The sequence below is a fragment of the Mastigoproctus giganteus genome, chromosome 10, assembly GCF_048544385.1.
Source record: "Mastigoproctus giganteus isolate SK-2022 chromosome 10, ASM4854438v1, whole genome shotgun sequence".
Lineage (NCBI taxonomy): Eukaryota > Metazoa > Arthropoda > Arachnida > Uropygi > Thelyphonidae > Mastigoproctus > Mastigoproctus giganteus.
The window spans coordinates 119,133,721-119,160,988 of record NC_143584.1 but is presented as its reverse complement, the minus strand read 5'-3'; the positions used below and the strand labels follow the sequence as shown (position 1 = coordinate 119,160,988).

Below are 27,268 nucleotides of genomic sequence, written 5' to 3'. Positions count from 1 at the left end.
GGATTTAATTTTGATGAATATTGTTTTCAGGAGAGAGATAAGGAGGGATGGACAGATAGGCAAGTGATGCTTCTGATCAGGAACTGCGCAAGGGTGGCATGAATGTTCGCAAGTCAGATCAAGGTAATGCAGACATTGAGTCTGCATTACCTTGCAGTAGGAGAAAGATGACTGTGGGGGTAGGTTAGAAGCCAAATGACTCAGAGGAGTGTGACAAAATCTGAGAACTAGACCATACGGGCTAGTGAGAATGACTGTCTCATTATGGGTGACTTCAACCTACCTCTTACAAACAAATACATGGAACAGAAATATGCAATATGGCAACATTTTGAACAAAATGTTGTTCAAAATGGATAACTGCTACTAGCCCAAATTGTCCAAGAGAGTACAAGGAGCTGTACTATTCTAGATGTGGTTCTCACTAAAGAGCCAAACTATATCTACAGATTAAAAGTGGTGGAAATAATAGTAGGTGATGACCACAATACCATAAAATGGGTATTGTGGGTATAGTGTAAAAGATCCAAAGAAATCTTTTTGGCTAGAGGTGAAGGAACCCATGTGGTCACATCTCATTAGAGTTCACCCTCTTCATCAAGGGAAGGGAACATAATGAAATGAGACATTTTTTGTCTCATTTCATTATTTGTATTTGATTCTATTTGTATTTGTCCTATTTGTATCTAACATTCTATGATGTTAGATACAAATAGGACACAGGAAATATTCAAAGGATTTATCCTTGAAGCCACAAATGTATTCATACCAGTGGTCAAGTTCTGTAAATATATACTGGTAGTTCTCCACTTTTATGAGTTAATTTGTTCCTAGCACGCGCTTGTAAAGCAAAAACTCTTAAAGCGGCACGCGCTCGTAAAGCAAAAACTCTTAAAGCGGGAATTTATTTCCCATAGACATAAGGTTAAAAATAGGGGTTACATTTTCAACAGTGATTGATTTATCGAAAGAAATGCAAACGTAGCCTGTAAAATCAAGCAAATTATAATAATAGAGAAATTATTTACGACTTACAAATGTTAAAGAACGTTTATTCTTCATCATCAGCCATTTTCAATCCACTGCAGCATGAAGGCCTCTCCAGCAACTTTCCAGTTCCTTCTGTTTTGAGCACTGGCCATCCATTTACTACCCACAGACTCATGAATTTCATCTATCCATCTCCGCCTTTGTCTTCCAGGTTTTCTTCTAGCTCCTCTTGGATACCATTCTGTTATTTTCTTAGTCCATCTGTCATCATGTCTTTGAGCTATGTGTCCTGCCCAAGACCATTTTAGTTCTTTAGTTTTGATAAGAATGTCCTTTACTTGAGATTTCTGCCTAATCCATGTGTTTCTCTTCTTATGTAACAGTCTGATTCCCAATATAATTCGTTCCATTCTTCGCTGTGTAGTTCTCAGCTTCTCTTACATTCTTTTGGTGAGTGCCCAAGTTTCACTTCCATAAGTCATGGTGGGAAGTATACATTGGTTCATTATTTTACGTTTCAGACAAACTGGGATATTGCTCTTCAGTATGTGACTATATTTCCTGAATGCTATCCATCCAAAATTTACTCTTCTCTTGACCTCCAGCCATTTATCATTATTACAGCTAATAACTTGTCCCAGATAAGTATATGACTCCACCTTTTCAATTACTGCTCCTTCAATCATTATTTCCCTTTCTGTGGCATACAGTTCATCATTACTTTTGTTTTAGCCATATTCATCTTTAGTCCAAAATCCTTACTAACCGTGCATAACTGATTAAGATTTTTCTCTAATTCTTTGTGATCGTGGCTTATGACCACAATGTCATCTGCAAATCGTAAATGGTTTAGGTACTCTCCATTCACATTGACTCCTTTCTGCGACCAGTCTAATCTTCTGAAAGCTTCCTCAAGGGCAGCAGTAAACAACTTCGGAGATATTGTGTCTCCTTGTCGAACTCCTTTCTCAATTTTAAATTTCCTACTGTCTTTGTCTAGTCTAATAAAGGAGGTAGCACTCTCATATATTTTCTTCAAAATCATAATATACGGGGTATCTATTCCTTTTATTTGCAGTGCCCGAAACATTTCCTTATGCTGTATGGAGTCAAATGCCTTTTCATAATCCACAAATGCCAGGCATAACGATGTTTTATATTCATTTGCTTTCTCCATTAGCTGTGATATTACGTGAAGGTGATCCATAGTTGAGAATCCTGTCCTAAAGCCAGCTTGCTCTTTCGGTTAATTCTCATCAAGTATTCTTTCTAATCTGTTAGTAATGACACTTGTGAACAACTTGTAGATGTGGGATAACAAGCTAATTGGTCTATAATTTCCAATTTCTGATTTATCTCCTTTTTTATGCAGCAAAACTATGATTGCATTATTCCACTGCTTAGGCGTCACACCTTTTCTAATGCACTTTGTGAAGAGCCTTGCCAGTTTTTGTGTTATGTCTCTTCCTCCCAATTTTAACAACTCTACAGTAACTTCATCTTCCCCCGGCGCTTTCTGATTCTTCATTTTCTTCAATGCATGTTCTACCTCATCAGGAAGAATATCAGGTATGTCGTATGTGTTGCTACTTTGCAATCCATCTTCCCCACTGCTGGCATCATTCCCCTGCTCCTTGTATAATTCTCTATAGTAGTCTTCTGCTATTTGAATTATGCCTTCCCTGCTGTTTATAAGTACACCATCGCTATTTTTCAGTTTCAGTATCATTTGTCTTTCTGTATTACTGCTCATGGCTGCTGATTTAAATCCTTTGTTTCCCTTAATGCTTGTTCTACTTTACTTGTGTTAAATCTTCTTATGTCCTCTCTGAGTCTCTTTCTAATGGCTTTGCATAACTCAGTATACTCAATTTTCTCCCTGTCAGTGTTTTTCTTGCTTTTCATTTGTTGTCTTCGGTTCATCATGACAAGCGTTTCTTGACTAATTTTTTCTTCTTTGGATTTCTTTTTCCCTATAGGTTTCTTGGGCTTTATCACTTTCAGAAAGTTGTAATATTCCTCATCGATATCTTGGTCCTGAGCAGTCTGCAGAAGCTCAAACTTGTTCTTAAGTTCCAGTACATACTGCTTTTTCTCCTCTTCTGTTATCTCAAAGACCTTTGTATTATTTACTCGAGTCAGTTTTTTCCTTTCCTTTCCTACATCTATATCAAGTGTACATCTTACCATTCTGTGATCACTTCCAACATTTACCTTATTCAAGACGGTAATATCATTCACAATATATCTTCTGTTAGTGAGGATGAAGTCGATTTCATTAGCAGTTAATCCATTTGGACTCTTCCATGTCCACTTTCTGTTCACCCTTTTCTTGAAAAAAAGTGTTCATTACTGACAGTCCTTGAGATTCTGCAAATTCCACAAGTCTTTCACCTCTTTCATTTCTTTCACCAATTCCAAAATTTCCTATAGTTCCCCTTTCTGCACTGTTTTGTCTTTTTCCAACCTTAGCATTGAAGTCCCTCATAATAATAGTGTAGTGGGTTTTCTGCTCATCTAGAAGACTCTCAATTTCGGTGTACATTTCATCAACCTCTTCATCATCATCATGGCTCAATGTTGGTGCATAAATCATTATAATCTTTAGCTTGTACCTCTTAGAAATCTTGAGTATTAGTCTTGACACCCTTGGTGATGTACTTTTGAATTCCAAAATGTTGTTTTTAAAATCTTTATCTTTAAAATCTTCATCATCATCATTGACTAAATGCACACTTGTTGATCACTCATTACTGGTTCGGCACTCATTGGTTTGTTGCACAAGGAGTCGTCATCTTCAGAAATGTTTCAAGAGGCGTTTGTTTCCAAGATAATCTTCTCTTTTAATTATAAATTTCATGATTGCATGCATAAGCATTTTTAACGGCACACACAAATTGCAACTAACACGATTTGTGTGGAGTAACAAGTTTACAAAGCTTAAAAAAAAAAAAAAGGAATGAAGAGAAGATTCTGAAAATTTATTTATGTTTTTTATACGATTGAAGATTCCAGTAAAGGGAAAACACATTTCATCATAATAACTTAAAAAAACACACAATTTCAGCTATCAGTATTTTTGCAAATACAAGAAGATTGAGTTTACTACCAGTTTATAATTGCTTGCAGTAACAAAAAAAGCCCAATAAACTGGAAAGTGCAAATTGTTTTTATTGTTTTATGGTCATGACCTCCAGAAATGTGATTTAGAAAAATATCACGAAGGTATTGATTCTTATAACGGAACATATGATAACGATGAAAGTGTAATGCACTTTAATGATTTGAATTGGTAACTAATACAATTTACAAACTACGCTCACCACCTTTTATACGGCCTTAAGGTCACGCTCATGACCTTAAAAATGACATTTTAGAGAGATAAATAGCTTAGTTATACAGCGAAAATTTCAACTTCCGTGATCTTGAAACGAATTACCAAAAAACATAATGTGTTATTGGGTTCACATTACGATATTTTAACGATACAATGGTGTCTCTGGAACTGATTAATATCGTAAAGCGAGGTACACTCTGTATTGTAAAGCTATGCACGTGGTTTGGAATGCGGTATTTATGAATGTTTAACATTCATTTTTTGCAATTAATGGTCATATTTTCGATAAAGCTTATTGATACTTGGAGAAAAAAAAACTAGTAAACCCGGGAACTCGTAAAGCAAAAACTCGTATAGCAAGAACTGCCTGTAATGCCAAAATGGATGACAGATGAGGATAAGATTTCAAATGAGCAAAAGAAACAATCATTAGACAGCTATGGCCTGATGGGGCAAGATAAGCAAAAGCTGATTAAGAGAAAGAACTAGCAAAGAGAGTTAAGAATGGGTATAGAGAAATTCTTCTTATGTGTGCACACACACACAAAAAAAAAATAATAAAAAAAATATTAATAAATCAAATAGGTCGTTTAATTGGATACAGAGGGTTCACAGAAAGCACGGCAGAAATGCCAGATAAGTTGAATAGAACTTCAACAATATTTACAGCTAAAAGAAAGCTTGAATCCCTAGGAAATGCTATAGAGTTGAATATAATGAGCTTAGAGAAGCCTTTCTAAGAAAATGCTAATGTGGTTAAAGGACAGCAAGCTCCAGGTTTATTTAACCAATATATTCAAGTATTAAATTAAAAATGATAGCATGTGGGTATATGCTATCTGATATGATAGCATGTGGGTATAAACTGTTGGGAATGTTAAAAAGAGCTTCATTAGATTTCAAGAAGATCTCCTTGTTCCAGAGAAGTGCTAACACCTCTCCAATCCACAAAGACGGTGTTAAAGAGTTGTTAAGTAATTATGGGCCAGTAACTCTGACTTCTGTGGTAGGAAACATAAGTCTGTGGTTAAGGATGTGAATTAGGACCACCTTGACAAGAATCATATCTCAAATAGATCCCAGCATGGGTTCATTAGGTAGTAATGCCACATTGGGCAACCGTTTGCACAGATAACACTATTCATCTAGGCCTGAACACACCTGGGATCTACAGCCATGCTGCCTGCAAAGCTTTCTGCAGTGTCAGTATAGACGATGGTTGCATATTAATATGCCTCATTACGCATTCCAAAACATTGCACATATGTTAAAATGGATTGAGGTGGTGAATTTGGAGGCCAATCAAGATGGGTGATGTCTTCACTGTATTCCTCGAACAACTTATGCATGGTGTGGACCCAATTACATAGTGTATTATTGTATTGGAAGATTCCATTTCTGTCTGGGAAAAAATGCAACTTGGCAGGGTGGTCTCTAAAGAGCTGCCAGTAGCCCTCAGCAGTGAAACATTGGTCCATATACACCAGGGATCCTAGTTCTTGCCAGCAAAACATGCCCCATATTAAGCAACCACTGCCACCTACCTGAATAGTGGGCACTATGTACGATGGGTCCATGGACTCATGTTGCACCAGGTTTTTCGACTCATCCAACCAGCACACTTGTTTCCAGTCCTCTAGTGTCCAACCAACAGGTCATTGACACCACAGTATTCACTGTCAACGATGGTCAGTGGTGAGGAAAGAGTGTCTCTTGGGTCATCTGCTGCAGAGCCCCATACATCTGAGTAAGTGGTACATTGTTATTTGGGATATTGGTTTTGCATTTCTCATATTGTATTGCAATGTCAACTGCTGCACAGTGACCTGTTGTTCAGCACGTACAACAGGCTGCATCCTTTGCTCACCATGAACATCCACCTTGCATAATCCTTTACAGTTCTGTCAGCGTGAGGTGGTTTGACTCAATCACACCCTTCTTTGTACACTTTAATGATAGTGGGCCATAAGCAACTGACAAGACATGCTGTTTCTGATATGAAAGCATCCAACACAAAAGTTCCCACAATCATGTCCTTTTTGAAACACTGTGATATCTTTACCATGTTACATAACTGCTACTTTATCACTTTGACTTGCACAACCAGATGCAAATTACCACTGCTCTATTGTACAAAAGTGTTCAGCTTTTCACACAGCGAGCTATGTGGCATAGTCGATTACATGATACTCAGTCACCAAACTGGTTGAGAAAATGCTTAGTTTCTTTCTGCTTAGAACATACAAGCAACCTAAGCAATTATTAATGTTTTGATATACTGTATTTTGGTCATATTGTAGTTTAATTAATATCTCACACATAATATTAGCATGCTCATACAATGAAATGGCCAATATACCTTCTGCAACTGTTTAGTAACTCTTATAAATTTTACAGCAGAGGTCACCAATCAGTTTTAATTACTGTCTGTATTAGAAAAATGTCTCATCACTGTCTGAATCCCTTATTAGCATAAAATTAATAAAATGTCAAATAAATATCATAACAATATATATTTTCATTTCCTTTTATTATTACAGCACACTTAGATATATTTATAATTATATTCCAAAATCTCTGTATATTAATCAGAAAAATCAAATGTTAGAGAGTATTACACATATATGCAAAATTATTACTTCTTAGATTAATGCAGAATTGTCGCAAATATATATACAAGTAGCAATGCACATCTTACGTTCATTAGCATTATGCTTCTTAATACTAAAATGTTCTCATAACATATATGTATAGCTAGACTATGCAGCAGAGCAACTGTAAAGGTTAACTGTTCCCTCCAATAGTTATGCATTTAATTATTAAATTCTGTTATAAAATAAAATGATATATATTTCAGAAATTTTATGGCACTGCATGCAAAGAAAGGTGCATTCAATAAATTATGCAAAATAAATTTTTTAAATGCCACTTGTAAAATTAAGGGAACTTACAAAAAGCAGAACTAAATTAATTAATTTATGCACAAATTACTGACAAGATCATATCTTTGCAATCTGTGAAAAATCACTGGTGGTGTAGATGGAGACTGAAGTTCACCAGTTGGTGACCTCCTGCTCCATAGATTAGTAAATTTATATTGACTTACCAATTCATCATAAAATTCTGAGACCAGATGTTTCTTTCCTAACATAATATTTGTTTCACTTTGAAACAGTTTCAAAATGTGATATATTGTAACCTAGAAAGAAAAAAGAAATACAAGGTTTTTAAATAGATTTGAATTATCATAGATGTTACAAATGTACAAAAATTAAAGTCTGTCTTTATTAGAAATCCTAGTACAGTGGCATTCAGATTGTAAGTTGCTATTACATCCTTGGGATGGAGGATTGTAATGTTACAAAATAAAAAGGCAAAGAGGGGTCATAAGGTGGAAGTAACATATCGAAAAAACTTCACCCAGCAGTGATGACATGTGACTTTGCACACCCAAAAAATATTTGTGGCAAAGAAAGAAAATTCTCCATGGCAGACACTACAATACTACATCAACACAGATAAGGTTTCGAATGCAGAATAGTCATGATAATCCTGCAGGATATCAGAGTGGTACTTGACAAAAAATGTCAAGTAGGATGTAAAGACACCTGTAGGATGTCCAAAAAGTTCCTTAACCAATAGTAACACCAGACATAACAACCACCCTGTGTACTTGGTTGCAATACCTGTCACAGAGCAAAATCCACTAAACAGGGAGAAATAATAATAATAATAATAATAATAACAACAACAATAATAATTACAATAAGTGTCCACAGCAAACACAAGATCAAAAATCAGAGAATAGGAGAATACTTGGACACGCCGAATGAAGCAGAACCTCCTCATACTCAGCAAGAGACTAGCTGATACAAAGAGAGCTCCCAGAGGGAAATAAACTGAATCTTCGATGAAGACCAAACAGCTTTCTACAGAAGTCTCGGAGAAGACAGGAAAGATGGAAATGGACCACATAAGCAGAAGACAATCAAAGAGTTCTGGGGCAACATATGGAGTACTGAAGTAACACAAAACAGCTGAGCCCCTGGATAGAACTAGAAAGGAAGAAAAATAAGGACGTATAAGAGATGAGAGTGGGATATTAAGGAGGAAGAAGTAAAACAGTTGATCAGGAACTCCCACAACTGGCAAATCCCAGGAATAAATAACATCCACAAATGAATACGCTGAACATCCACAACCGAACCCCAGAAATTGATAATGTTCACTTGCAGACATAAGCACCTAGGTGAGCGGTTCACCTGAATGATAAGGCACCCAGAGACAATCCCAAAGTTTCTCACTCAAGGAATCACATATCTGAAGGCTAAATACCAAGATACAAGAAACCCAGAAAAATACAGGCCAATCACCTCTCATCCAGTGATGACAAGATCCTGAAAACCTGCAAAACCAAGAAGATATCAGACAACTTGGAGAGCCAAAACATAATGGCCAAACAGCAGAAAGAATGCAAACAGATGAGCAAAAGATGCAAGAAACAATTAACCATAAATGCTGCAGTTATAGAGCAAGACTGCAAGAGGCGACGTAACCTGTACATGGTCTACATTGATTACCGCAAGGCCTCAGACGCCGCGCCTCATAGCTGGCTAATAGAAAGGCTGAAGATCTACAAAGTCAATCCAACAGTGACAAGCTTCCTAGAAGCAACCATGGCAAAATGGAGTACCACCATTAAGATCGAGAACATCACAACCAGACTGATCCTCATCAGGAGAGGAATCTTTCAGGGAGATGCCCTGAGCCCACCGTGTTCCTGTCTAGCACTCAACTTGCTATCCACCATGCTCAACAGCAGCAAGTATGGATATAACTTCAAGAATGAAAAACCTGTACATCCTCTCCCACCTGATGTATGGAGCACATCAAAATCTATGTGGCAACCGAGAAGCAAATCCAGCAACTACTCGGGATCACCGAAGCATTCAGCAATGATATCAGGATGTAAATTTGATCCAGACAAATACAAGACCCATAGATTACATCAGGGGAAATTAGTCAGCTGAAATTATCAGCTGCAGACTGGTAAAGAGAGCAAAGCCATGACAGAGGGAGAAATCTACAAATACCTGGGGATGATGCAAACTCAGCAGTTAAGGCACAAGGAAATCATGGCCTGCCTGACTGAAAAATACCATCAGAGATTCAGAAAACAGGCCAAAGCAAAGCTGAACAGAGGGAACACAGTTAAAGCCATAAACACCTATGCAGTCTCAGTGCTAATATATTACTTTGAGATCATGGATTGAAGTCACACTGAGATTAGCTTGAGGATATCATGAAAAAGACAAGGACACTGATGACCAATAACACCACCCAAAATCAGCTGTGAAGACACTGACAACAGTTTGGAAAGAAGGAAGGAGGGACCTGATAGGCCTCAAGTAATCTGAAGAATTGCTTTGATTACCTTTGATTACTTTGATTGATGAAGGTATATCAGGCTTAGTGTCAAAGTTTGCAGCTAATACAAAGGTTGGCAGGGTTGTTAATGACAGTAATGGCAGTGTGCTACTGCAACAGGATCTAGAAAATTTGGGAAGATGGACTGAGAAGTGGCAACTGAAGTTTAACAATGACAAATGCAAAGTACTACATATGGGTAGAAGTAACCCCAGAGGAACGTACCAACTGTGTAGTACTACACTTAGGGTGGTAGATAATAAAAAAGATATGGGAGTAATTGTGCAGTCAGATATGAAGTTTTCTAAAAATGCAGGCAGGCATGATGTACAGGAATTTTGCTAGTGGGGAAAAGTAGGTGATTGTCCCTCTGTATAAGGAAATGGTCAGGCGACGCCTTGAGTACTGTATACAGGTCTGGAGGCCTCATTTTAGGAAGGATGTAGATTTGCTTGAGCGTGTACAGAGAAGGGCAACAAGATTGGTGAGGGGAATGAAGGGATCCTCTTACCAAGAGAGGCTTAATTTCTACAAATTTGCAGCAGCTGGAGACTAGGTACCTGCAAGATGATCTAATTGAGGTGTATAAGGCCTTGAATGGGTTGAGCATGCTGGATTCTGATGGGATTCTTCCACTTGTTCAGATTACAAACCTAAGGGGACATAAATTCAAATTGAGGAAAGACAGATGTAAAATAGATGTGTGGAAATTTGCCTTTGGCCGATGGGTGGTTAATTGCTGGAACAAACTTCCATCTTTCGTTATGGAAGTTGATAGGTTAAATAAATTGAAGGAGGAACTGGCCAAATATTTAGAGAAAATGATTGTGTGAATATTTTTTTTTTTTTTTTTGGCTGATGCTACATAAGCTCATACGTTTGCTTTCTTGCATCACATGCCACGATTACTACTACTACTACTACTTCCCCAAAGTCTGTACTAGAGATCCAAACCCACAAATTGTACTGGCACCACACCATAATAACAGACAAGACAATCCTGCACAACAGACTGGACATAACCCTTGTTGACAAGAAGGAAAAGGCTACCAATCTGATTGACACAATGATGCTCAACACTGGAAAACTCCAGAAAACCCACAACAAAGAGATCAGGAAGTACACGGACCTAAGACAGGAAATCAAAGAGATGTGGCATATGCAACAAGTAATGACCAACCCAATCATTGTGTCAACCACCAGTATGGTGCCTAAGATCCTATATAATAGGCAAGCAGCAATTGGTCTCCCATAGAACACATACAAGGAACTCCAGAAAGTCACAATCCTGAACACCTGTTAGGATAGTCAGAGAGTTCCCCAAATCAAGAGTAACACCAGACATACGACTACCCTGTGCACTTGCTACCACTACCTGTCACGGGGGTGGAACCCCCATCAGGATGGAATAATATAACAATAATAATAATACTAATAATAAGGGAACATGATTAGTCCAGTGATTACAACCAGCCCACCAATATCATGGATCCAGGTTCAAATCGCACCACAGGGCGGAAAAAAAACCCCCAAAAGTCACTTCATTGCACCTACTTTCCCAAAGATTGATGTGACTGCTGAAGCAGAGTGGCACCATCTGGTGTTGCTCCCATAACTACCACCCTCCAATGGATGTCAAAGCTAAACAGTTCTACCTCCATAGCTGGATGAAGATCACTTATAGATATACTGAACATACTGCACTGAGTGTGGCACAGAATAAAGTCACTCATGTTCAGAACTTAGGCAGAGATGTCAGTTAAAAAAGTCGGACAGTCTCCTGCGAATGACAGTGGAGTGAGTGCCACTGTGTCCAAAATGACAACTGAAGCGCAAAACTATCCAGTCCAACCAACTGGAAATGCTTTCTGTGCAACTGCATTAGTAACCACCCAGGAGGGTAAAAGAAAATGCACGAAGTGGAGCATCAAAATGAATATGTTCATCATATAAGCATACTACGAAGTAACAAGGCTAGAGACAGGCATGACAATGTACAGGATGAAACTAGACACTAAGTAGTAGGAACAATTCCTGACTGTGATGGACTATCATCAAGAAGAACCTGATAGCTCCTGCAATCTTGGAAAAAATGAAACGGAATGTGAGCGACCAACTACAAACAATAATGAATATGGACACAATGGAGCCAGAACTGGAGGAGGAACAGCAAGTATAATAACTAAAACCTGGAGCAGCTGAAGTGGACACAGATGATATCGCAATATCCAGAATAGAAAAAGAGTGGAAGAAAGCCGTAGAAGAATTAGAGAGAATGGACCCCACAAAGACCCATACCATATCGAAGGAAAGCCATCAGAATCCTGTGGCAAGTCACAGACCACTTCAATAAGTGAATAATACCAGATTATTTCAAAAACAACGAAGTAATACTAGACATCATGCACACAGCCATTTACTATGCCACAGTAACAGCCACCAGGATTAATGGAAGGGAAACCAGAGACCAACATAATACAAAACGCAAGACAAGGAAACACCAGTCTGGGAGAGAAGGCTAAAGCAGAAGATAGAAGAGATAAGAGCAAAGATAGACCAACTGACCCAACACCAACATAACTGAAGTGCAAAGCTGATCAGAAAAGTGAAGGCCATCCTCAAGAAAGATAACATCCATAGCAAATATGAGATCTATAATCGGAGGATCGAAGAATACCTTGCACCCTCAAGCAGAAACTCCTGGCACTCAGCAATAGACTTTGATGTTACAATGAGAGTGCTCAGAGGAAAACAGACAATGGGATATTTGAAAACCAGAGAGCCTTCTACAGGAAAATCAGAGAAGAGGAGAAGGAAGGCAATGGATCACCCAACCAAAAAGTATTCAAGGAATTCTGGGGAAACCTATGGAGCAGCGAAGTTAGCCATAATGGCCACGTGCCATGGATACACATAAAAAGAAAGAAAACCTAGAGATGACAGAATGGGAGATTCCAGAGGAAGAAGTACAACAGTCGATCAGAAAGTCTAACAACTCCCGATCCCAAGATATAGATAACATCTACAACTACCAGTACAAGATGATTGGTTCTAAAACAGAGTTTGCAGGCCGGCTACTATATAGTCCACTGGACCAAACCTATTGGTAACTCTCTAGGAGGCTTCCTGATCAGCTAGTGTACAATTTTGATGCCTCTACTCTGTCAGATAGTGACTGGAGGGAGTCTGAGTAGTATGTATGCATGAGGCACTGTGAAGGACATGATATGTCAAGCAGCTGGGTATATTCTTATCATGTGTATGCCATTTCCAAAAATTTCATTACTTCATACACCACATCGCTCCACCTTTTCTTACTACTGAATACTACTGAATTCAGTAGTAAGAAAGTTTCTTACTACTGAATACACCATGAATTGTCAAACCAATAGAATAAACTTATCTGCAAAAACATCTAAACTTCCCAAACACTTATTCCTTCATTTCACAAACATACATGGTCTCAGTTCTAATCTCAATGATGTCCATTTCCACTTATATTCTGCCAAACCCCATGTACTTTTTCTGCCAGAATCCCAGTTATAGGATGATTCAAATAGGTTGATTCGCTTGTCCCAACTATTTGCTGCATGATTCCTTTTAACTTAAAAGTGGTACCCGTGCATGTCTGTTTTGATATTCCCTGTCAGAAACTTAGAGATTCGGAATCTCCTCTGTTTCACACTTCTCTGGCTTAAAGTCTCTCTAGCACATTCTGTCAAATTTATCTGTTGCCTCTATCATTCTCCCACATTCACTAATCCCTTGAAACTCTTTGACTGTTTGAAACTTGATTTTCTACAGTCCAACTTTACTAACAGTGAGGTACTTTTCCTTGATGATTTAATGTTTAAAACTCCAGCTGGCTTCCATTTTTTAGTCACATAGACCAAGCAGGTCGAGATACTGAGGCTTTTGCAATTAGCATTAGCATTGTACAAGGTTAAAAAAGTTAGCATTAGTAGAGGCATATGATGCAAGAAAGCAAGTTTATGCAGCATCAGCCAAAAAAAAACCCAAAAAAACACTGCCATTTCACCCCTCCATTCGTTCCAAATACCTGTCCAGCTCAGCCTAAAAATTTATTTAGGCTATCAACTTCCACAACAAACGATGGAAGTCAGTTCCACCAACCAACTACCCGCTGGCTAAAGGTAAACTTCCGCACATCTATCCCACAACTGTCTTTCCTCAATTTGAATTTATCTCCTCTCAGGTGATTATTCTGAGCAAGAGGAAGAATCCCATCAGCATTGAGCACGCTCAAACCATTCAAGGTTTTATACACCTCACAGGTGCCTAGTCTCCAGACACTATAATTTGCAAAAATTAAGCCACGTAAGAGCAACCCATTGTTCCATTTACTAATCTTGTTGCCTTTCTCTGTACTCGTTCCAGCAGCTCTACATCCTTCTTAAAATGAGGCCTCCAGACCTGTATACAGTACTCAAAGTGTGGCCTGACCATTGCCTTTTACAAGGGGATAATCACCTCCTTATCCCTGCTAGAAAAATTCCTGTATATCATTGACAAGACACCATGAGCTACTCTTGCAGACCGTCTGCACTGCTCAGAAAACTTCACATCTGCCTGCACAATTATCCCCCAGGTCCTTTTCATTCTCCACCACCAGTGTAGTACCACAGAGTTGATACGTTACTCTGGGGTTACTGCTTCCCATATGCAGTACTTTAAATTTGTCAATGTTAAACTTCAATGACCTTGCACACATTGTTCATTTACCTACCAGAATATCAAACAATCCTAACCACACAGCCAACATGCTTGATCTGTTTCTCACAAACAATTCTTCTAAATACATGGTCATGGTGAGTGGTCCTCTAGGCAACTCAGATCACAACTTGATGATGGTCTCTTCTCCAATGGTGCCTCTCTGTCATGGCCATTTTCAACCGCATGTTTTCTGGTATTAGAAGAATGCAAAATGGGATGATCTGCGAGATTTTTGTTCAGATTACGGTTTCAAATCTTCTGATGTCAACATTTGCTCAAATTGTGTCAGAGATATTATTCTTGTTGGCATGAAATCCTTTATTCAACACTCCACCTTAACATCTCATCTTTTATTTAAACCTTGGTTTTCCAAGAAATATGCTATTACTGTTCAAGGGAAGAACGTTGCATATTATAATTGGCTCATTTCCAAATCTCCAAGTTTATTTCTGCCTACACCAAAGCTTGCAACAATTGTAAAGCAGTTATTAATTAGTCCAGACTAGATTTGGCACAGAATAACAGTAGAAAACTTGATTCTTGTTGAAATGGTAGCTGAGCACTCTGGCCTCTTGCCAAAGATATTGGCCACAACTTTTGCCTATCTCTGTTCCCACATCTGTCAAAATCAATGTTTCTATTACCACTTCAGCCAAAGATAAAGCTGACCTGCCAGCATCCTATTTTCCTTCCAACTCATGTCCTTGATGACCTTGGTAAACCACCTCCCACCATTCCCATTCCATTCAATGCCTCCTGTGATTTTCCGTCAAAGGATGTCAGAAGGATTTTGATCAATTTTGTTGCTAAGAAAGCTCCAGGTCCTGATGGTATTTCTCCACTTGTTCTCAAAACTTTTGCTCCTGAAGTTACCACTGTTCTGTGTCACCTTTTTCAATTTCTTATTCCAAAAGTATTTTTCATTCTTCTTTGAAATTTGCACATATCCAGCCAGTTCCTAAAAAATCACTAATCCCTCCCATCCAATTATTGTCCCATTGCACTTACTTTTGCTCTTTCTAAAGTAATGGAGAAATCAATTAACCACTAACTCTTAAACTGTCCAGAAACCTTCCATCTGATCAATGACTGCCAGTATGCATTCCGTCAGTGTTGATCCACTGGTGATTTACTGGCCTATGTTAGTCATCTATGGACAAATTCGATGGAAAAGTCTAGTGAAACTCAAAAAGTTCTTCTTGACATTTCAAAGGCTTTTTGATCATGTTTGGAATAAAGGACTTCTAAATAAGCTTCCATCTTATGGTTTGCCAACTGTTTTTTTGTAATTGGATATCCAGATTTCTCTCTGGCCACTCACAATGTGGGTGATGGTAGATGGCTCTCTGTCTTTAACTTCTCCACTAATGCTGCTGTTCCCCAAGGTTAAGTTCTTTCTCCCACTCTTTTCCTCTTGTATATTAATGACCTTCTTCCACTGACCAGAAATCCTATCCATAGTTTTGCTGATGATATCATATTGCATTCCACTTCTGAGAAACTCTGCCCTGCACAAACAGCTTCAACTTCTCAAATATCCATTACCAATTCCTTAAATTCTGATCTCCAGGTAATTCTGCAGTGGGGCAAAGATATCTTAGTTGATTTCAATCCTTCTAAAACTCAAACTTGTCTTATATCTCACATAAGAGCATTCTTCTGCTCCTATGCTTATGTTTGATGACACTTCAATTTCTAGGCAAGATCATATATCTCTATTAGGAATTACCCTGACTTCTAATCTCTCTCTCTCTCTCTCTCTCTCTCTCTTGGCATAAACACGTTACAAATATTGCTTCCTCTGCATCTAAAAAACTGGGTTTTCTCTTTTGCTCTCGGCATTACTTTCTTCCAAACAGCTGTTCACCCTGTAGAAATCACAAATCCACCCTGCCATGGAATATTGTTCCCACATCTGGGGCAGCTCTCTCAGCTTCTAGATTCCATTCAAAAGAGGGCAGTTAGGTTAATTAATGATTCATCTCTAACAGGGTCTCTCCAATCTCTGTCTCATAGATGTTCTGTTTCCGCTGCAAGCCCTATATATAGATACTTTCATGGACACTGTTCTACTGAACTGACTTTTATAATTCCCACTCTCTCTCTTTTGGAAATTATCTCTGTCAGTTCATCTATTCAACCTTCAATCCGTGCACAGTACTAGTGTACTATTGGTTCATAAAAAAAAAAAAAAAAAAAAAAACTGCACATACAAGGCACAGAGCAGAGCAGTTCACCTAGATTACAAATATTCAAGAATGTTGCAAGCTCAACAGTTAGAGCATAGGGAGATCAAGGCCTACCTGATTGAAAAATACCAACAGAGACTCAGAAGTCTGAGTCTCTGTTGTACCTGTACAGGCCCAGCACTAACATACTCCTTCAAGACCATATAATGAACTACCACTGAGCTGGAAGAGATCAAGAGAAAGACAAGAATGATGATGAGCAACAGCCACCAACACTATGCGAAGTCAGCCATGGAGAAACAAACCATAATCTGGAAAAATGGAAAAGACCTGTGTTGTTCTGGAAATTACTTCCAGAAAAACACAGCGCCATACTACCAGTTCATAAGGAAGACAGATAAGCAGCATACCCCACTCAACATAAGTGTGGAGACCCCTCCCAACCAGAAAGAAAGATGGGCAAGAAGGCACTCCACACCAGACACTACAATTATTTCCATGAAGACCATAAAGATAAGACCATAAAGGCTTCCAGCACATGGCTTGCAAGTGGGACGCTCTTCCTTGAGATTGAAGGATTCATGCTTGTCATCTGAGACCAGGGTAACCAACACTAGGAAGTACAGAAAATGCATCAACCAAGGATCCTGGAGTGATAAATGACATGTGTCAATGAGATGCCACCTGGCTTCAGAAATTATGGGATTGTACCATAACAGACATGACGATTCCACACAACAAACCAACATAACCCTCATTAGGAGGGAGTACTGGCCATTGCTGAGAATGAAAAGGCTACCTATCTGATCGAGATAGTGGTGCCAACAGTGGCAATGTGTCATATGAAAAAAGTAATGACCACCCTGATAACTGTGTCAACCATTGGTATAGTGCCAAAGAGCCCACACAAGAACCTAGCAGCAATAGGCCTCCCAGACAACACCTACAAGGAATTCTAAAAAGTCATAATCCTGAACACCTTTAGGATAGTCAGAGTTCCTCAACCAAAAACAATAATAGTTGGACATAACAATTACCTGTGCACTTGGCACTAGTACTCTTCACAGGATGAAAAAAATAAACAAATAACCCCATCAGGAGAAATAATAATAATAATTGCATTTAGTAAGCATCTCAATTCATTACGAAAAGGTCAAGCATTGGTATACTACAAACGGAATTAAAAAAAGAAAAAAACTTTTACTTTGTAATAAAAAAGGAATAGGTGGGACTGGCAGGCCTCAGGTAACCATGTTTGTTGCAACTGGGGGGGGGGTTGATTTCACTGCTGCCAATTTAATAGCCACTATCCTGACAAACCATTTTTCTTAACATTAGCGCAAGATATTAATACAATTAATAGAATACACTAGCAAGAAAATGCCTGCTTTCTTGTTTTATTTGATCTCTCCACTGAAAATTTCAGAAATCTGTTAATTATTGTACAATTAGGAAAACTTCATTTATTAAAATAAACCTAATTATATACATGTGTTGATCTTTCTCCTTTCCTGTAATGTCCTCCTTTCAGCTGGCTGTCTGCACTCTTGCAGGGGCAAGAGTACAGGCAGCCCAACAGACATCTCTCTATTTCCATGGCTTAGCTCCTCATGCCAGTGGATGAATGCTGGGAGGGTCTTTCCTTGGTTATCGAGCTTCACAGTAACTAAGCAGCCAAATGAAAAACACATTATGCCTACCATAATTCACACACCCAACTGATCTTGGCAGTAATGATTTCACCACAGAGACACAAAAATGTGGTTTTATGGGAACAACAGGAGCTGTTTGATATGTGACATAATACAATACAATTTCTATCTTTACTATGGGGAAAAAATAATGAATCTTTAAAAAACAACTAGGCTAAGACTATAGATGTTTATTGAACTAGTGTGAAAAGAAAACAAGTAACCTGAAACTACAAACACAGTGTCAGCACCTGTCTGGTGTCATGCAGCTCTTCAAACAAAAAAAAACAAGATACTTGCAAGGATGGTGGTGGAAGTAACCTGAAAAATTATCCTGTGCAATTTCTATAAGAAAACCATAAAAATTCATTTCAGCAGTAAAAGTTGCCTATATTTAGGAAAGTAGAAAGTTTTTCAACAATTAATGATTAACACAGGAAAACTATTTTCAGAGGTCACCTGTCAGTAATTTGCCGCTACCACCAAGTTAATTTGAACTTTAAATCATTCATGTTACTTACAGGTCTCTCATTAGTATCATGAAAGTACACTTTGATCACAATTTCAAATTCACCCCAGCCTGTTTCTGTTACTTCATATGGTGGCTTGGTCACAACTAAATGAAAAAAATGGAAAAAAAAAAAAAAAAAAGAAATTCAACATACTTTTTAAAGTTAACTGTCATCTTAAAAATAGTTATCAAATTGTTACAAATATTAATAAATAGTTAAATACTATTTTTGGTAAAAATAAAGTATTTGAAAACCAACTTGTCACTTGTTTGGAGAAGTCGGGTTCAAGTCCTGTCAACAACTAGAGGAATTTCTAAAGGCTTCTTCAACCAAGACTGTACTTGGGCAATCCCAGATGGAGGGAGTACTGGCCTGTGAACAGTGACTACAGACATGAGGGAGATACATAAATTCAAATTGAGGAAGGATGGTTGCAGAATAGACATGCAGAAGTTTGCCTTCACCAGTGGGTGGTTGATTGTTGGAACATGTTTCATTATGTAGTGTGGAAGTGGGTAGTTTGAATAAATTCAAGGAAGAACCTAGACAAATTCTTGGAGGGGTTGATGGGTGAGGTGGGTAGTTTTTTTTTTTTTTTTTAAATGATGCCCCATAAGCTTGCTTTCGTGCATCATTTGCACTACTACTAATAATAATACTAATACAGTCGATTCCAGTTATTTGGGACACATCGGGACTAGTGCATTTTGGCCTGATTAAGCGGCTGCCCCAATTATGCAAAATTTCATATAAATAGTTAAAAATACAGCTTTACAATTGATTTTCTGTACGATCAAATCACGTTATGACGGACTCACCACAGTAAAATACCATTCACTATACGACATGTAGTAAGCACTGGTCATTGTGATCACATTTGTGAATTGAATTTTAATTCTATTAAACAGTGATTCTAATTAGCGAAAATAGGAGGCATATTATCCACAGGCTATAAAAGTAAAGATATATTAAGTACAAATTTACACTTTATTTACCTTACCAATTAAAAATTAAATGATATGCAAAAATTGGAAGAATATTTTCCACAGGTTAGAAAAATAAAAATAAATTTACGCTTACATGCATAGCTTAATTAATACTTACATACTAACATTAATAGGTACATTAATATGTACATACTAACTAGTTGATATTTCTGTTCACTAGCAGTTGTGGGTGGAGGTTAAAATTTAAAACAATAAAAAAGATAAGCAATCAATAACAAAGACACGGCACACACAAATCGCAAGTAACACGATATGCACAAGTGAGAACAGAGTAACAAGTTGCAAAGCTTAAAAAATAGGAATGAAGAGAAGATTCTGAAAATTTATTTTTTATATGATGAAGATTTCATGGAAGTGTAAACACCTTTCACCATAATAACTAAACACCCACAGAATTCCAGGTGCCGGTATTATCACAAATTCAATAAGATCAAGTTTACAATCCGTTTATAATAGATTGCACTAACAGAAAAGCCCAATAAATCGGAAACTGCTAATTGTTTAATGGTTGTGACCTCCAGAAATACGACTGGACAATGTGGTGTGGTCGGAGACAATCGTATGGTAATCTCAAGTGCTGTGGTCTCGTGCTCCGACTAAACGGCATGTTGTCCCAATTAAGCGAAGTAAACCCTAGCTATTTTCTCGATTGGGTTCTGTTCTTTAAGATTTGTCCCAAATAAATGGCTGCCCCGATTAAACGGTGGCCGAATAACCAGAATCCACTGTACTAATTCCTGCTGTCAAAACAGGAGTTAAAATACAATATTAGCAGGCAGTCATCTTTAGATAGAAGTGCGAAAATGCAATTAGGCTGAAAAAGAGGTGGATGTGCAAAAATCAGGACCAATGGCTGCAGCAAGGGATCAGAAGTCCAACAATCATTTCAGATACCAGGCAAGATTCTTACTCTTGGAGTTGAGTTTGAATTGTTTTGTTAATTACAAGAAAGCCTGTGTAGCCAAGTGGTCAGGGGAGAGAAAGAGTGCAGCAAAACACACACACACACACACACACACACACACACACACACACACACACACACACACACACACACACACACACACACACACACACACACACACACACACTTTGAGTATACTGTGGTTCAAACACGTCTAACTTAACTATGGTAAATGATTATGTTCATGATTTATCGTAAACTCCTCTGAGCAGGTGGTCATGCTGCATAAACAATAACTTTAAACTAAAATTTAAGAATGTCTTCCATTATGCCATCAGAGCAATTATCAGGTTTGGAGGATTTTAAACAGTAGTTTAATGAAGAAAAAGAAGAGAAATGTCATATTCGTGAATTTTGAAACGTAATCAGAAACCGGAAGAAACATTGTTGACTACAGAACAGTGCCTGTGAAAATACAGAAAGTGTACAGCAGGAATTACATGTCTGTGTGATATGTAGAAGTAAGAATGGGATCATTGATTATTCAGACCAATCTCTTTTGTATTGAGTTGACGAGTTTCAGACAAATATAAATTACATATTATAATTTCTTGCATACATCTACCACATGAAAGAACTTTAATATTTAGTGAAAGAGTACACATAGTTGAATTAAAAAAGTAAACTGGCACTAGGCACAGACATTCAAGATATAACAATAACTTTAGCACAAAAATCAAGATATGATATACTTAATTTAGCATTAGCATTAGTAGAGGCATATGATGCAAGAAAGCAAGTATTATTCAGCATCAGCCAAAAAAAAAAACCTTCCACTTCACCCCTCCGTTCATTTGAAATACCTGTCCAGCTGAGCCTTAAATTTATTTAGGCTATCAACTTCCCCAACAAGGGATGGGAGTCTGTTCCACCAACCAACTACCCGATGGCTAAAGGCAAATTTCTGCACATTTATCCTACATCTGTCTTTCCTCAATTTGAATTTATGCCCTCTCAGGTGATTATTCTGAGCAAGAGGAAGAATCCCAGCATTGAGCATGCTCAAACCATTCAAGACTTTATACACCTCAATCAGATCACCTTGCCGGTGCCTAGTCTCCAGACACTGTAATTTGCAAAACTTAAGCCTTTCTTCTTAAGAGCAACCCTTTGTTCCTTTCACTAATCTTGTTACCTTCTCTGTACTCGTTCCAGCAGCTCTACATCCTTCTTGAAATGAGGGCCCCAGACCTGTATACAGTACTCAAGGTGTGGCCTGACCATTGCCTTATACAAGGGAATAATCACCTCCTTATTTATCCCTGCTAGAAAATTTCCTGTATATCATTGACAAGACATCATAAGCTACTCTTGCAACCCGTCTGCACTGCTCAGCTTCATATCTGCCTGCACAATTATCCCCAGGTCCTTTTCATTCTCTACCACTGTCAGTATAGTACCACAGAGTTGATATATTGCTCTGGGGTTACTGTTTCCCATATGTAGTACTTTACATTTGTCAATGTTAAACTTCATTTGCCACCTCTCAGCCCATCTGCTCAACCTTTCCAGATCCTGTTGCAGCAGCATAGCATCAGTAGTGTCCTTAACAACCCTGCCAACCTTTCTATCGTCTGCAAACTCGGAGATTAAGCTTGATATACCATTATCAATATCATTTATAAATACAGAAAACAACAATGGACCCAACACTGAACCCTGAGGAACTCCACTAATAACATTAGACCATGATGAGCAGTGTCCATTGATTACCACTCTGTCTTCTCCCACTCAACCATCCCTTTATCCATAGCAGCAATTTGCCTCCAATGCCACACTGCTCCAATTTGTGCAGCAGTCTTCCATGTGCAACAGTATCAGTATCAAAAGCCTTTCTAAGATCCAAATATATAATATCAAAGTTATTCCCTGTATCCAGTTCTTTTGTGACTGCATCACAGTATCCAATCAAATTGGTCAGGCAAGACTTTCCCTAAACAAAACCATGCCGTGTCCAAGTTATAACTGAAATCTTGTCTAGATGATCCCGCAGTGCTTCTTTAACAAGCGCCTCCATTAATTTTCCTTGAACAGAAGTTAAACTCACAGGTCTATAATTTCTTGTGTCAGCCTTTGATCCTCCTTTGTGAATTGGGGTCACATTTGCACATCTCCAGTCTATGGGTACCTCCTCTGAGTCCAAAGAAGCTCTCATAATTATGGCTAAGGGTTTGCTTACTTCCTTTGCTGCCTCCTTTAATATAACTAGATAGATCCCATCCACCCCGGATGCCTTTTTTATGTTTATCCTCAACAATTTCTCCTCCACTTTTCTCTCAGTTATTACAAAATCATCTAGCTCACTGCCAGAGTTTACTTCACCTCTGGCATTCCCCTTCCTGAATAACTCCTCAGGTGTGAATGTAGATGCAAAATAGTAATTTAGTTTGTTACCCACCTGAGCAGGATCCTCAACTGTTGAACCTTCAATATCCAGTGAACCAATCTGATTCATCTCTTTCCTTCTAGAGTTTACATAGGTAAAGAAGTCTTTTCTGTTTTTCTTTGCATCCTTTGCCAAGCATTTCTCATAATTTGCCTTTGCCTGCCTAATCTCCTTTGTGACTTGGTTACAGACCAGCTTATATCTATCATAGGCTTCCATGTCACCCATTAATTTATATGTATTCCATGCATTTTTCTTCTCTGTCATATGTCTCATTAGTTCATCTGACATCCATTTAGGCCTAAACCTTGAACAATATTTCTTAGTTGGTATGTAAAGCCTAGTAGCTTCCAAGATAAGTTCTTTGACTGCTTCCCATTTTGAATTTGCAGTTGGTAACATCATCAGTTGGTCCCACTGTATAGAATTTAAATACTGTCTCAGACCATCATAGTCGCCTTTACGAAAGCAAAAACCCTTCCCTTTACCCCTGATGGTAGTTACCTCTTTGAGTAAATCCCACTTCAGCACACTGTGATCACTGCCACCTAGTGGTTCCTTTATCTGCAGATTCTTAATGCATGAAGAATCACTACTGATAATCAGATCAAGAGTATTACTCCCTGTAATTGCCTCCCGAACGTCTGATGTAGAAAACAATCATCCAATAAATCCACAAAAGCCTTGCTAGTGTGTGAGTGACCAACACACAAATTCCAGTCAATATCTGGGAAATTAAAATCCCCCATTATAAGACTCTCTGATTTAGTGGCCCACTCTATTTCCCTGTACAGTTTAGAACAAACATAGAACACAGAAATAGTAGCTTTCAGGTATTGTACGTAGCCTTTATCAATTGACTGAGCACTGCTAAGTGGTGGTCTTATGTGCGTGGGTTGACCTTCAATTACGTAAGCTCATGAGGTCAAGGAAGGAAGGAGGTTGGGGTGCAGAGGGCGATGAGGAAATGGCAGTGAGTAGTCTAGATAGAGGGAGGGAGAGCAAAGGGTTTGAGGTAGGTGACAATGATGGCAACTGCTGACAGTATGAGAAAATGATGGGGGGTATGCGGGTGCCGCAGTCTCTGTTGATTGTAGTTTCAGTGGCAATGATGTGTGCCAATTCTAACCAATGGCAGAGCTTGAAATTATGTGAAAAGCCTATGATTTTAGCATCATTGGGTGTGACTTCGTGTCCCTCCTGCCAATGGTGCGCAGCTACTGCAGAATGGGCAAAGTCAGCTCTGTGGTAGTGATGTGGTGATCCCTAAGACAGATAGCTTCGCCAATGCAGCTAGTGCCATAGTCCCAGCAGGGTATGTGGTAAATGACTCCACTCAGCTACAGAGGTGGTATCCATGTTTTTAGAGGGGGGTGTAAATGGATTGCAGTTTTTTGCTAGGTGTTTGTATGGTGCGGATGTTGTAGCTACGTAAGATTCTGGATATACCCTGTGATAACATGGGACAAAATGGAATGTGGGTGATGCCTGTGAAACTGGATGTGTCTGGCTCTCTCTTTAACCAAACATCAAAAAATGGCAGGGCCTAGTCTTTCTCAGTTTCTATGGTGAATTTTTAAAAAGGTGAAAAGCACGAGATCTTGCCAAATTAAATAGCTACAAAGACTCATCACAGATCAGAAAACCAGGAACCACCAAAGTTACAGCTGCCACACCAATGATTCATTTGTCTTAAATTTAAGCCGCCAGTCCTTGCCACAGGAAAAGCTAGATATATTAAAATTTGGCCCAAACGTTGCCTTGCCCCTCTACAGATTCCCAGGATGGAAAACTATTTTAGGTGTTGAAGCCAGCCTCTTGGGACTACCCAAAAGAAACCGCTATGGAGGCATACTACAAGATCATCGATTTAATAAGATCAGCATAAACAGCCAAACCAAAACCTTATAGAGGAAAAAGTGCATCACCTGAACCAAATCCAGAACAACTCCGACATTATCATTGTGCCTGCAGATAAAGTACACATGACTGTAATAGATAAATAGACTGCACACAATGTCACAGCATTACCCATACACTCATGAACATGGCTTGACCAAGAGAAAGCTTTGGAACACCTCGGTGATCACATGGCATACGAGGTATGCCACCCATCCCTAAACTATCTAGAAAAAAAGGTGAACTCTCTACTCAGCAAATGGCTTAACCAGGCAAAAATTAGCAAAAAACAGTATTGGAATCCCCATGCTACCGACTGCAACTGGGGCCACTTCTACAGACTACCAAAAATCCATAAACCGGAAACCCCCTGCACCCAATCATATCAGGCAAGGGCTCATCCACCCATGAACTCTCATGCTTCATTTAGACTCTCATAAAACCGCTGGGCCAGACAGACTTCATAATCCAATCCAGCCAAGAACTCATACAGTGCTTAAGAAACCTCAGCATCAGTGACCAAGACCTTCTCGTCTCTTACGATGTTCATATACACCAGCATCTCCATCTCGTGTGCTATCGACAGTGTCCACCATGGACTTGACCTCAACCACACCTCTTGTGACAGGACAGAACTTTCCATAATGGATATCTGTGAGGCAACACAGCTATAACTCAACAATACCAATTTCATATTTGAGAACCCAGTATATAAGCAAATCGAAGGACTAGCCATGGGCTCTCCCATCAGTACTCAGTTAGCAAACTGATCATGGAGTAATTAGAAACTGATTCCCCTACCAATTCCCCATTCCTGATCACCCTCTTGTGTAGATACAGGGACAAAATAATCACCATACTCCCCCGAGGCTCCAAGATGACATTTCTAATCTATCTTAACAGCAAATTGCCTTTTTTAAAATTCCCACAGAAACTGAGAGAGACCAGGCTCTGCCATTTTAAGATGGCTGATTAAAGAGGGAGGATTCACGCATAACAACATCAGCCCATCAGAAACCCACCTGTGCCGGACAGTACACCAACTACCATTCCATTCACACGGGCACACAATGTCACAGCATTACCCGTACACTCATAAACACGGCTTGGACACATTGCTCCAATGAAACAAGCATATGCTTGTTAGTTTGTTAGATTGTTATTTGGTTTTTAGGAGCATTAATAACTAAGGCCATATTGCTCCGGGGATATGCGGTGGTCATTCCCTGACCTTTCCGCATCCTCCGTATTTGGTGGTCACGGGCTCGAACCCTGGTCTAATCAAGAAGCGTGTGCTACGCACTGCTGCTCCTGCCCACCTGGCTACAGAGGCACCACAAGCACATGCAACGAAATACACAGGGTCAAATCCAACCTCAGCAAATGCGGCTAACCCAAACAGATCCACAATTACTGGGACCTGCACGCATCAACAGTTACACAACACAGGAAATTCTTCATCCGATGACTGTCAACCCGACATTAGCAAAGGCACATGATGCAAGAATGCAAGCTTATATAGCATCAGCCAAAAAAAAAAAAAAACAAATAGAACACCCTTCTCATTTCACCCATCCACTACTCGCTCCAAATGTTTATCTAGTTCTGCCTTGCATCTATTTAAGCTATCAACTTCTACAACAACAGATGGAAGTTTGTTCCAGCAATCAACCACCCGCTGGCTAAAGGCAAACTTCCGCACATCTATCCTACAACTGTCTTTCCTCAATTTGAATTTATGCCCTCTCAGGTGATTATTCTGAGCAAGAGGAAGAATCCCATCAGCATTTAGTGCTCAAACCATTCAAGGCTTTATACATCTCAATCAGATGACCTCACAGGTGCCTAGTCTCCAGACAGTGTAATTTGAAAAACTTAAGCCTTTCTTCGTAAGAGCAACCCTTTGTTCCATTTACTAATCTTGTTGCTCTTCTCTGTATTCGCTCCAGCAGCTCTACATCCTTCTTAAAATTCTTAAAATGAGGCCTCCAGACCTGTATACAGTACTCAAAGTTTGGCCTGACCATTGCCTTATACAAGGGGATAATCACCTCCTTATCCCTGCTAGAAAAATTCCTGTATATCATTGACAAGACACCATGAGCTACTCTTGCAGACCTTCTGCACTGCTC

General features: G+C 38.8%; 1 protein-coding gene across 2 annotated transcripts in view; it reads right to left on the bottom strand.

Annotated features, from left to right (window-relative positions):
• Positions 1-27,268, bottom strand: part of Gas41 (YEATS domain-containing protein 4 Gas41) — a 125,907-nt gene that overhangs the window by 37,613 nt on the left and 61,026 nt on the right. For both annotated transcript variants that reach the window (XM_090382251.1, XM_090382252.1), the window contains exons 5-6: positions 18,890-18,984; positions 7,434-7,526 (exon numbers count right to left, since the gene is read on the bottom strand). In XM_090382251.1, coding sequence (XP_090238377.1) covers positions 7,434-7,526; positions 18,890-18,984 — 188 coding nt within the window. The remainder of the gene's footprint in view (positions 1-7,433; positions 7,527-18,889; positions 18,985-27,268) is intronic.